The sequence below is a fragment of the Thunnus maccoyii genome, chromosome 9 (assembly GCF_910596095.1).
Source record: "Thunnus maccoyii chromosome 9, fThuMac1.1, whole genome shotgun sequence".
NCBI lineage: Eukaryota > Metazoa > Chordata > Actinopteri > Scombriformes > Scombridae > Thunnus > Thunnus maccoyii.
In genome coordinates, this window is record NC_056541.1 from 19,744,277 (window position 1) to 19,757,081 (window position 12,805).

Sequence of the window (12,805 nt, forward strand, 5' to 3'; positions counted from 1 at the left end):
GATGATAACATGGTTAAAAATAAAAGGACAAACTCTTATGTTTAAACACATAAATTATTACTTACAACTAGATGCTTAAGCATTTGCAAACTTATAGTGGAGTAATTGTTGGGCCTTGATTTAGTATTAAGGCTGTTCATATCCTCAATATCCAGCAATACTGATCTTTTTTAAACTGTAAAACTATTGTGCAGTCAACATACATTTCATACTCATCATTTCTCTCTGTATTACACGTTTGGACGGACTTCCTTACAGACAAGGAGAAATAATCAACTCATGATATTCATCTATAAAGCTCTACTGTTTAAGCCTCACATCTCTTCTAATATTTATATCTTGTGACTAACCCTAACCCTAGACACAGAACTCGTTTGAGGTACTAAATGGAATAAACTACAAACTGCCCACAAACTAGATCCTTTTGTTCTCTTTGGAGATTTAAAAACTTAATTATCTGATATGTTTTTTATGATTCTTATGACTGTTTTTATTCATTATTTGTTCATTGTAATTGTGTTGCCTTAGCTGTGTTGTTACTGTATACTGGTTGTTTCTTGTTCTCAGGTCTCTTGACAAACAGATCTCAATCTCAATGAGAGTACTTGATTAAATAAAGTTTAAATTAAAAATATATATATGATTATTTTTATGTCTTGAGACTATGTGCTAAAAAATCAATAGTGAGTTTTCTTTTGTGTATAAAAATGAACATTCCTTAAAGCAGCTGCACCTTGTGAGAAGAGACTGGGTGGAAGTAACAATGTGTTTACTTCTGTTACCTGGTAACCACCATCAAAAAACACACACCCTCCACCTTAACACAGGTGTCAGTTTTCTCTGCTCTGGTGACTTAAATGTGTGAAAAGATCAGGTTTCACCCAATTTATGGATTGATTAATTATTGGAAAGTTCTCAGTCGGTTGCTATAATTGGTGACCAGTTGAGTGTTGAACATATTTTAATTATTCACTCTCCACTCCAGAAAAGTTGTCAAGGTTACCTCCGCCGTCGCCCCACCTCTCCCCCGGCCCATGCTTGTCCAATCTTAACAAGCTTTGTGCTACCCACTGGGCTCTGATTCAGCACGAGACCCGGCAAATCCAATTACACAGGAGTCAGAGAGGTTGATTTTCCCATTATAGATTCCATGCTGAGAATGAGAGCTGATGATAACACTCACATCACACCACTACTGCCCCCTCGCTCTCGCCTCTCTCCTTCTCATTTTGTCTCCATTTCACTGTTTCCCTCCCTTTATTTCTCCCTCTCTTCCTATCTAATTCTTCTTTTCCCAAAGACCCTCTTTCTTCCCCTGTCCCTTTCTTTTGATCTCTCCTTCTTTCATAGTCCATTATTCTAATTTTTCAGAGCAGCGTAACGAAGGCTGGGCCTGTCATCATTTCAGTCCTTAAGTGCTGGGTCAGTGAGGTTAGTTCATACTTCACATTGGACATTTTTTACTTAGACATAATTTCTGTCTTGCTTGAGAAACAAGAAGGATATATAACATTATTAAACCTCCCTTTTAATTGTTTTTTTCTTCTGTCAGGCATTTTTTTGGACCTGTGCCTTTAAATATCTCATTCTAATTTGCTTTACACTTGATTAGACAATTATCTTTATACAATACCCACTTAAACACCAGGAATGAAATATTTGTCAGCTTGGATAACCTCTGAAAGGTCATTGCTGAAACTAAATGCACAGTTATTCAGACAACTTGACTTAGCGGTGTCTGAGTGCCATCCTTAGAGGACACCATGTGCCTGCTGCGCCACATAAAAAGTAAATGAGAGCTCTTTTGGAAATGAGGCTCTTTTACATTCAATCGGCTGTGAAAACGAAGAAGACTTTTGCTCCATCTTTACCCTCTAGGGCACCAAAAAGGACTGACCTCGCCTCAGAGCAGAGGCTTTGGTGTTGACACAGGTCGCTCAGAGGTCAACACCATTGACCTCTCTAAAACTTGAAGATGGGGTTTTCTGTGATCCTGCAGGACAATAGGATTGTGAAGTCCAGCAGTCTGTCCAGAGAAATCATCTGCCCTGCAGGAGGGAAAATGGTGTGATGGGATGTGTGCTTGACCATTATTAACCAATACTCAGTCAGTGCATAAAACATCCACTGCAGCTCAACCTCCCCATTGTCCATACTGATACAAACAGATGGCTAATTGTGAATACACTTCTAAGCATTATGCATAGCATTATATGTACATAAATGGCATTATGTAATCTGAATTTAGTGGCAAGAATCTGAGCGATGGAGATCTGAATATCTCACCAAAAAAACCCAAAACTGTCTGTATGCTTGTCTGTCAAGTTGTCTGATTGTAATTTCATTTATTCATGTGTGATCTGGATAAAGTGACCCTTTAATACAATTTCCTGTTCTGATTATTGAATTCTGGAAGTCATTATGCAACATATCAAGTTTATTATATCACAACAGTGTTTGAGCTTAAAAGGTTTAAGACAACTATAATCTTGTGTAGTAAACATTTAATTTCCCCTTTTACTGAATAGATGTGAAGCAAACACATAAATGAGTAAATGATGTAACATTACATGAACAACTTAATACTAGAGTTGCCATTTTATCATTGTGGTGTCACGTCTTTCTTCTATCAAGGAAACAGAAGTTACATCACAGAAACCTTTTGTAAGTCGTCACTGACTGACCTTTGACAGAGCAACCTGAGGCCTGACAGTCTGGACACTCTGCTCCGTCCAGGTTGAAGCATCTTTGGGGAAACAAAGTCTTTGGCAGGACCCCGATGCTGCGTCTTGGCTAAGCATGGCCGACAGCAGCTTCCTCTGTGTGACCATGAGGGTCACTCTGGGTGACATGCTGTTCTGGGGGACACTGTGTCTCTCTGCCTGCAGAGGAGATTAGAGGGGTGAGCTGACCTCGTTCTCAGAGGGGCTGGTGTGTTTTGAGTAAACAATTGGTGCAAGACAAAAACACAGGCTACAAACACAGGCCAACCCTGGGCGGTGATCCCATTTTTTCCCCATTACTCCACAACAGGCATGAGAGAGGAGAGCCGTCACTCTGTGTTCCTGGACTGCAGGGAGTCCTCGTGCTCTGATGCATCAGTGGCACTCAGAGTCTCCCTGAGTGCATCACACGCAGCCAGGTCAAGCTCTCAGAGCTGGCCCACAGGTCACTGCCATTAACCTGAGAGTCCTACAATTTCACTCGCTGGCCGTGGAGAAATATCTTGATAATATCAACATGTTCCTGACAGTTACTGAGGCTATGCCCGGTTGCACACTACAGTAAAACCACAGAACAGAAACCACTTCGCAGAAGCTTTTTCATTGCCCAACAAATTATGTAATTTAGCAACAGGAAAACACAATAAAACTACTGGCATAGAGGGACAGGTGATACAAGTAGATTTTTCCCATTTAAGGCTTAAAAAAGACATGTACATCTGCAAAGAAGTCTTTATTCTTCTGTTTTATTGAGAGATGTTTCTCTTATTTTGTCCCAGCAGATGTGCATGCCTACAGTAAATGTCTGCATGATGGTTATATTGTCAAGATATTTATTCATGGCCAGATGTGACATTGTAGGACTGATGCGCCAGCAATTCATGCAGCAAACTGAGTCCTATCAAGTTTAACATCGATGGCAGCAGGTGTCACTTAAAAGAAGTTTGACAACCACCATTTGAATATTCAAGACAACTTAAGCCAGACAGTTGCTGCCTGAACTGCTGGTGCATCAGTTGAAGAACACTGTAGAACGTGGTGTAGAGTGAAGACTAAACCGGGACAACTTAGAAAGGTAAATAGTGATCACAAAAAGACACAACACAGACACACTGACTAAAACCCAAAAGTAAAAACTATAGCATCAAAAATCACCAATTCAGATTTGGTATTTACTGCACTGGTGCTACATTGCATTGTCAGTAAATCTGCAACTATTATTTTTATTATAGATTAAACTGCAGATTATTTTTTTGATTAATCGACTAATTGTTTGGTGTAAGAGAGAGGAAACTGGCGTCACAATTTCCTAAAGGCCAACATGACATCACTCCCAAACATAAAGATATTCAGTTTACTCAGAGCCGTATAAAGAGAGTTTACTATACAGATGGGGGAAAAGGGAATGTTGGGCATTTCTGCTTGAAAAATACATTTAGAAAGAATTAATCATGAATCACAATAGTTGCAGATTATTTTTTCTGTCAGCCAAACATCAACAACACCTGACCAACAGTATTTGACAGTATTTCACATACACTGGTCCAGGGTGTCACTCTCCTGTTTCCAGATCGTAACCCTGCAGGCTTTAGGACCTGGAGGATGTGCTCTCTGAGGACGGCCTTGTTTTTGTCCGTTACGTTCATGCATGTAATCATTGATTGTGCCTATTGTGACAGGCCGATTTACCATCTGTAGGGTCCCATGGGACTGATAGTGCTGTCAGTGCTGCCTCCCTACAGACTTGAAGGAATGCCCCTTTAATATCCGGCCGCAATTTTAATCTTTAACAGGTTTCACCTTTAAGATTATATTAATTCCTAAAATACAGCAACTTCACCACTGGAACACAAACATTTTCCTCTATAAAGGCAGATTTTTTATCATCTCTGATCTTCTATCAAATTGTATAACAATTTAAAGTGAGACATGGCTGTCACTTGGGGGTCCATCCCTTTAAAATTTCTCGTCAATTAAATAATAGTGAAATCTAACTTTTGCTTTGACCCCCTGGAGCTCCCATAAGGACCCCTGGGGGTCACTGAATGCAACAATCAAATAGTCATATTCATTTATTATTCTGAGAAATTCGGGAAAAAGTAAATCAGCAAACAAATATGAATGCTTAGAGCTGCTTTACCACATTACTCCTCTTTTTTTCCCTACAAATGTAAGGGTGCATCAATCCTCTTAGAGCTGTAGATATTAGAAAAACCCAGTTAGACTCTCTGTAGAGACAAAAAAAAAAGATTTCACCCAAGTAGTCATTGCACAATTGAGAGGATCTCATAAAGAAAACCAGCTGTTGGAGGTGAGATTTTTTCTTTACTCAGCTGAAGTGAGGAGGTGTCACAGTCATTTCTTATTTTCTGAACTGGTTAGTGTACTGTCTTCTGTCTTCTTGCCACTCTTTTTTTTGTGCTGGAGTGAACCTGTTCTCCACTGTGAGCCTTTGCCGCCTCCTGCTGCAGCCCCCCTGCCCTCCCTATACGCGCCTCCCCGGCTCTTTTTCCCACTGCTGAGAGGAGCAGGACGCGGCCACAGCGGCGGGAAGCAAATTATCTACAAGCACTTCCCTAAAAGAAAAAAAAAAAAGTTCACACTCACATACACAGATGCCACCACAAGTAGCGACTCACATCGTCTTAGACCTGAACGAAGGAGCTTACTTGGAATAACCTGACAGGAGCACACTGGAGCAAAATGGATATTTCATGATTCTTCTTCATTTTTTGTTTAATTTAGGTGTTTTTGTCTGCTGCTTCTGTTTTGCATGACCTAGTTTAACTATTTTAATATACTTAACTTTTTCTTTTGCCATACTAGTCAAATTACTTGGACAGATTATAGGCCTATAGGCCTGTACTTATGTATTTAGTGATATATTAAGACGCACAAGGCGCACCTGTGTCCCTGGAGCTACCAGCGCAATAGGACTAACAGAGAGGAAGATAAAAGATAAAAACGTGTAGATATAACAACTTATTTCTTTACTAATAACCCCATAAGATGACTGAAATGTCTGGATGGAGTATGGTCTGATTTTTAATCCAACAAGCTTCGCGTTTGGCTGCTGTTGGATCCACTGGAGGAGCGCACTGCTGTGACACAAAGCAGCCAACAAACTGAGAGAGAGAGAAAAAAAAATCAAATCTCTGCTACTTCTGTGTTGCTCCTTGCATTGGGAAGTGTGGATGTCCTCGGGACTGTTAACAGGCACTGCATTAACAGCAGCTGTCAAACTCATGGGATCCTCCTCCTCCTCCTCCTGCGCCCCGGGCGACTTGGAGCTCTGCTGAGGTCTCCACTGCGCATGACAGAGCGCTGGACAGCTCCAGAGAGGGAAATTTAAAAACGGTTTTGGAGAATCAAGTGCAACACAGTGAAATACAGTACAGGGGCTCGCGACCGGCTCACACATCCTTCAATATCTTACAAAACAGGTGAATATTTTTTTTACTGATTTCTCTCTTTCAGCGTCACAGTCTTTGTGTGATTGTTAGTTTTTATGAGCTAAGTGACATTTTAATGATTAAAAGCTTTATTCTTAATTTCTTTGTTGGCAGACATGATGAACCATTTACTTCTACAGGCTAACTTAATGTGACCTAACTGTTATGTAAACATTTGAACTGAATGTCTGTCTATAAATACAGGCTATTTTTATTATATGTATTTTTCATGTAATTCAATTAATGAGGGTGAAGAGTAGAAAATCATTTAAACACTTGAAAAGGTTTCAGACAACAACAAAGGCATGTACGAGCCTGTTATCAATTTATTTTGCATCTGGTTAATCTTCCTCAAAATTGGGTTGATATATTTGCTTTTTACTAACTCAGAAACAATTTGGTCAAAGTAATATCATCCATGTTGTAATAAGCTTCAACATTGCTTTATTTCTGTTTGAAGATAATCTAAAGTGTGTTCATTTTATTGATGTCCGTGCAGAGGCACCACACATCCCAGGAAATGATAGAAGGTGGAATTACATCCAGGATGTCAGGAATAATTGAAAATGCTGGGCATCATCCGTCTCCACAAGACTACAGGTAGGATTTAAACCATGTTCAGCTTTATTAGAACCGACTGTTACAGACTCATCTTTGACTAAACAATTTATAATTTCTTTTGTTGCATATTGTCAAAAAAAAAACACTCTCTGAGACGCCTTAATAGATGAAATGCATATTTTTATTAATAAAACCCCTTAAGGTGTTTTGCAAAGAGTCATGGAACAAATTGTTCAACTCCACTATGTTTCATCTAAAGGTAGATGGACAGCTCTTTTTGTGCATGAGGGGGGGTTGCGTGAAAAAGGAGAGAGGAAAAAAAATCTGAACTGAAGAATAAATGATTTTCAGACTGAATGGATCTGTCAGAAACCATCAGCTCTGTTTACACTCCCGCTGTCGGCACACGGAGAGCCTGAGCCTCTTGGCCTGCTGGCTCAGGGGGAGACGGGGCGCTCTGGGTCACCAGTATGCACAAGTGGCTCCCAATTAGAAAAGGAGGGAGGGAAGGGAAGGGAGAGAGAGGGAGGGAGGCAGGGAGGGAAGGAGGAGGTGCAATATTTAGTGTTGTTGAACCTCTGGGAAGGCTCGGATGATACATGGCGACACCAGCTCAACATGTTTTGCATCAGTGAGCAATTTCTATGCTGCTGGTAGTACAAGAGGAGGGGAGGTGGGAATACCCCCCATGTGTCATCTATTCTTATGTTTTTATCAGTATGTACTGGGCATTTATGATGAATAATTGCAACCTTGAGAAGACATGTGAAGAAAAAGTGTAAAAGAGCAGCTATAGCAACTACTGACTATAATTTTATGCTTTTTATGCCACACAAAAAGAAAAAGACTCTCTGCATTTGTACCTTTGTAGTGCTTTCATTCAACATTCAGTCACTCATAGATGCTTGAAAATTATTCATTCATTTCGTGAAAAGTGAAATAAAACTCGCAGCTGCTAGACAGCAATAACAAAGTTCACAAACTTCAAAGCTCCAGCTGGGATATTGTGATACTGAACTTCACAACAACACCTGTCTGCCTCTGTCCTCAAAAAGGACGATCACACAGAATCATTTGCTGGCGCATGCAAGGTGTTCGAGGCTGATCGTGCTGATTCCTGGCTGCAATGATGTCATTTATTCAGATGGCAGACACAGAGCCCTGACCTCAAACTACATTTGCACCCCCTAACCCCCAACCCCCCTGGCCTTAGGCTCCGTTGATTTCCCCGTGTAGGGAGGGTGGGTGGGGGGGTTGGGGGCGGCAGTGAGGATAGAGGCTGGAAAGGGACAGGGAAGCAGATGGCATCCTATTTGTCCCTCTTATGTGAGGGCTGTCATTCCAACAGATTAATGCAAGGGCCGGGTAAAGAAAAGAAACGACAGAGACAATCAAGGAAGGGTCTGGAGAAGACAATAGAGCCACGTGCCACTGGGCAGATTTGTCGTTTGGGACACAATAGGTGATCATTTTTCAATAGACAAGGCCAACTGTTGCAGGCAACATGTGCTGCTGTCCCATGTTTCAAACGATCTCATGCGTTGTTTACTTATGATTCAGCCAATGGTTAGGGCCAGACTGTGGTCACCTGACACAGGGTTGATTTTTTAATAGGAGATTTGGTGTGTATGAGGGGGGTGGGGGTGGCGGTGGAGGGGCGTACTTCTACACTGTCCACAGACCCACAAAGTAACTGAATAGTATGTGTTGTCATAGCGACCCCAATTACTAAACCCCTGCACAGTAAGTGTGTGTGCAGGGGAGACTGAAGAGGATTCAAGAGGATTCCTCTCTTTTCTTTCTTTCTCTTCGAGGCTCGCTGCATAAAAAACGTAATGGCTGAAAGCTGATTGGCGCTGGCAGTTCACTGGTTAAACAAAAATCCTTCTTTTAATCCAGTTTACAGCAAAATAATAGCATGGATTATACGAATAAAATTATGGATTAAAAACATCTATTACTGAAAACATATTTGCAATTTTGAAAATATATGTTTTCCATATTTTCATAAATCAGCAAAGAAGAATAAACTAAGAGAAACAAAGATCAGTGTGCCGTTCCTTGTATTCCAATCTCAACAGATGATTTCCTCTGAATGGAAAGCTTGTTTAACTCCCTCATTGTTGATTAAAACTGTCACTGCTAAATAACACTTGTAGTTAATCTTCTTATGGTAAATCCTGGATGGCACAGCTAATACACGGCTTTGCTGAGCAGCTTTCATCTGTTTCCCCAGATTCAGACTCATTACAGTGGTTTTGACTTTGAAGGACAAACATGTTCTTTCAAGTGTTTAGATTTAAATTCCACTTCTGGTCTATGTGTGTCTGAGCCAACAGCCGTGTTTAACCCCCCCCCCCCCCAACCACCCCTCCCCTTCCTCCTCCTCCTCCTCCTCTCTTGAAGGCTTCTGACCACGGACCCCTCCCAGCTGAGGGAGGAGGACCTCCCTGGGGACCTGCAGTCTCTGTCATGGCTCACCTCTGTGGATGTGCCCCGACTACAGCAGATGGTTGATAGTCGAGGCCACAGTAACGGGCCCTCCCAGGGCAGCTTGTTGGAGCAACAGACAGGTGAGGTGACAGGCAGGGGACAGTGCAACATTCAAAAACCTCGTCATCTCTCCGATTGGATGAATCAGGAGTGCTGGATTCATAGCCTCTGTAGATAGAACACAGTCTGAAATTTGTTAAAAGTTCCTTTCTGAGATCAATAAAATTTGATCTCATCCGACTCACTTTTGATGAGATTTTCTGAGGTTTGAGCAATCAGCTTTAACTCAGCCCAGTGCAAAGCATTCAAAAACTTTTGGTGGTCGAAGTGCAAAAACAAATTAAAAAAATTGAACATCTTCCCTTTTGAAACATAATGAAAAGTTACTCACAAAACCAACTCTCAGACCTTAAATTGAACAGTTTAATAGGAGAACAGGGCTGCAACTAACAATTATTTTTTTGTTATCGATTTATCTGTCAATTATTTTTGACGATTCACCGATTAGTTGTTTGGTCTATAAAATGTCAGAAATGGTAGGAAATGTTTCTTAAAGCCCAAGATACAACCTAAAATATCTTGTTTTATCCCGACCAACAGCCCACAACCCAAAGATATTCAGTTTACTGTCATAAAGAAACCAGAAATAATTTCTTTAAAAAAAATCACAAAAATGATTATTTGATTATCAAAATTGCAAAAGTTGCTGATTAATTTTCTGTTGATTGACTAATCAATTAATCGACTAATCGTTGCAGCTCTAATCCAGAACCACCTTCAAATCTGTCACTATGAAAAAGAAGAACTGTTCACTCTGAAGTCTGTGGATTGTCATGAAGTAGCCATCAACTTGTTTTTAGAGAGGCTGCTGTAGTGAAATAGAGAAATATCTTTAAACCTCAGAAACCACACCACAAATATTTAAAAGGATAGAAAGCCCTCAATCAAATGTGTTTGTTTCTGTTATTGGGCAAACTTTCCTTTAAATTCAACAACAGTCTGGCTGCTCCTCCTTACAGCTCAGCTGAACAACATGACGATGACCGCAGGTCAGGGCTCCATGCTCCACCTCCAGAGCAACATGCAGCACAGCCCCCTGGGAATCAGCATCATCAACACCCACAGCGGAAGTGTGAGTTTTAGCAGTGGTGCAAAGAAAAAAAAAGTTTTGTGTTGTATGGTGATTATTGTGTAATTTAATGTGAAATGTCCCTTTGTTTCACAGATGTCTCCATTCTCCATGAATGGGCTGCCCTCACCTGGATACCAGTGCCCTACCTCAGTCTACCAGCCCACACCCCAGCAGGTGTACTCTCTAACCCAAACTGGACAACAGGTAACATACACTAACTTCATAAAGAGTCTGATCAACAGGGATACTATAAATGATAAAGTTCCTCATCACTATCTTCTCCTTTATCTCTTAGTGTTCAACTGGTGGGCTTTATAGCAATGTCTCTTTCAACAACCAAAGTCTGTTTACGCAACCTCGCCTGGCTCCACAAGACCAGGAGCTGCAGCCCAAGTCTTTTCCCAAGCCAATCTACTCCTACAGGTCAGACTTCACTTAACTATCTGAAATCAAATAAAAATATTCACCTGCATTACTTTATAGTCTGCTTTCAATTTCTTTCAATTAATGATTTTTTTTCCTGGTGATTATTTCTCAGCTGTTTGATTGCCATGGCTCTGAAGAACAGCAAAACTGGCAGCCTCCCAGTCAGTGAGATCTATAGCTTTATGAAGGAACACTTTCCTTATTTCAAGGTATGATCCTCTATTAATATTAAACTGAAAAGGGCAAAAAGAGATGTGTGTAGTTAAAGGATGTGACAGTATACATTAACTCTTTCCCTGCAGACTGCACCGGATGGATGGAAGAACTCAGTCAGACACAATCTGTCCTTAAACAAATGCTTTGAGAAAGTGGAGAACAAGACGAGCAGCTCTTCCCGTAAAGGCTGTCTATGGGCGCTGAACCCTGCCAAAATAGACAAGATGGAGGAAGAGATGCAGAAGTGGAAACGCAAGGATCTCCCAGCCATCCGCCGCAGCATGGCTAATCCTGGTGAGAAATGCATTTTCCTAAACATTAAAGGTCCAACGCTGAGCCAAGAGGCAAGAAAAGCAGAAAGGTTCTTACTTATTCTGATAATCTGTCGTCTTCCCTGCAGATGAGCTGGACAAACTGATCACAGACCGCCCCGAGAACTGCAGACGAAAGACTATAGAGCCGGGCATGACACGGCTGCCCAGCTGTCCAACTGGCCTCCCGCTGCCGGTCCCAGCCCAGATGCAGCCCCAGCCTATAGTCACCCTCTCCCTGCCGTGTTTACCCATGCACCAGCACCACCAGCTTCAGGCCCAGCTCCAGGCTCAGGCCCGCCTGGCCCCTATGTCCCCTGCTCCAGCCCAGACACCCCCCCTCCACACAGTCCCTGACCTTTCCCACAGTCCCCTCACCCAGCAGGCCAGCAAGCCGCCAGACGATTTCTACAGTGTGCATGGTGATACTCACACAGAGGTGGACGCGCTGGATCCCAGCATCATGGACTTTGCCCTTCAAGGTGAGTTTTTGGAGTGTTTTTTGTTTGCTACAGTAGATAACAGCTGTGTCGTTGAAGCAGCACACTAACCCCTCTACCTGTCTTCTCAGGTAATCTGTGGGAAGAAATGAAGGACGACAGCTTTAACCTGGATGCTTTGGGTACCTTCAGTAACTCGCCCCTCCGACTATCAGACTGTGACTTGGGAACGGCCAACCTGCCTCCTGCCTCCAGCGGAGCAAACCTGCCGCTGTCAGATGTGCAAGTGACGGGCCTCTACACCTCTTACACCTCCCAGGATCACCTCTCTTCCCAGTACATGGGCACACCAGCCACCAGCAAGCCCATCGCCCTGCTTTAAAGCAGCTGAACTGTCTCAAAAAGAGTCAGTGTGATTTATGTGACTGTCTGTGGATATCTGTGGGCGCCGGCTGAAGAAGTCTGAAGGTTTCTTTTGAGCAAATAAGCTGGGAACTATCTGAAGAATGTTTGAAAACAATCTCCCCACATACAGTCCACAAGAAAACAGCTCTTTAAGAAATAAAACTGGTGATTGATAAAGAGGCTGCTGTAGGAGAAAAGTATGTAAGACTTAAAATATCTAGCTTTGCCAAGCAAAGACTCAAAGCCTGTGTAAGTACATACACTCTTTGTGGAGAAGTAAGTTAGCATCCGCCAGTTTTTCTACTGTTCACTCTGCGTTTTAAAGCCCTACCATACTGTAGCTCCCTGTCTCTTGTCTGTTGTATCGTGCTAGACATTATTGCTGTGATGTTTTATTTATATTTATAAAAAGGCAGCTGGAGAAGGTGATGACTCTATCAATCTTTTGCTGTATATATTTGAATGTTTCAAATTGCTATTGCCACAGAAAAGCTTTCTTTTGACTGTATTTACCCACCTCGTTCCAAAATGCCAACGTGTGCCAACACTCGGTAATCCAGATTTTACGCATTATTCTTCTACACACTGTGATTAACATGCCTGAAAGTCAGATGCATATTATGTTCATTAACTTGACCATAATAAA

At 41.7% G+C, this 12,805-nt stretch overlaps 1 protein-coding gene across 1 annotated transcript; it reads left to right on the forward strand.

Annotated features, from left to right (window-relative positions):
- The first annotated feature begins 6,695 nt into the window (after window positions 1–6,695).
- Window positions 6,696–12,767, forward strand: foxn4 (forkhead box N4). The gene is made up of 9 exons (XM_042420526.1): window positions 6,696–6,775; window positions 9,143–9,309; window positions 10,249–10,361; window positions 10,455–10,565; window positions 10,657–10,784; window positions 10,900–10,996; window positions 11,090–11,297; window positions 11,404–11,796; window positions 11,886–12,767. The coding sequence occupies exons 1-9, from the start codon at window positions 6,696–6,698 to the stop codon at window positions 12,134–12,136; spliced, it is 1,548 nt and encodes a 515-aa protein (XP_042276460.1). The 3' UTR covers window positions 12,137–12,767.
- Window positions 12,768–12,805: the final 38 nt, after the last annotated feature.

Excerpts from the sequence above, each read along its gene's own strand:
- foxn4 (XM_042420526.1), top strand. The coding sequence starts at position 6,696 with ATGATAGAAGGTGGAATTACATCCAGGATGTCAGGAATAATTGAAAAT. Across the intron at positions 6,776-9,142 it reads CCGTCTCCACAAGACTACAG|GCTTCTGACCACGGACCCCT; the intron begins GTAGGATTTAAA and ends CCTCTCTTGAAG. Across the intron at positions 10,785-10,899 it reads AAGCCAATCTACTCCTACAG|CTGTTTGATTGCCATGGCTC; the intron begins GTCAGACTTCAC and ends ATTATTTCTCAG.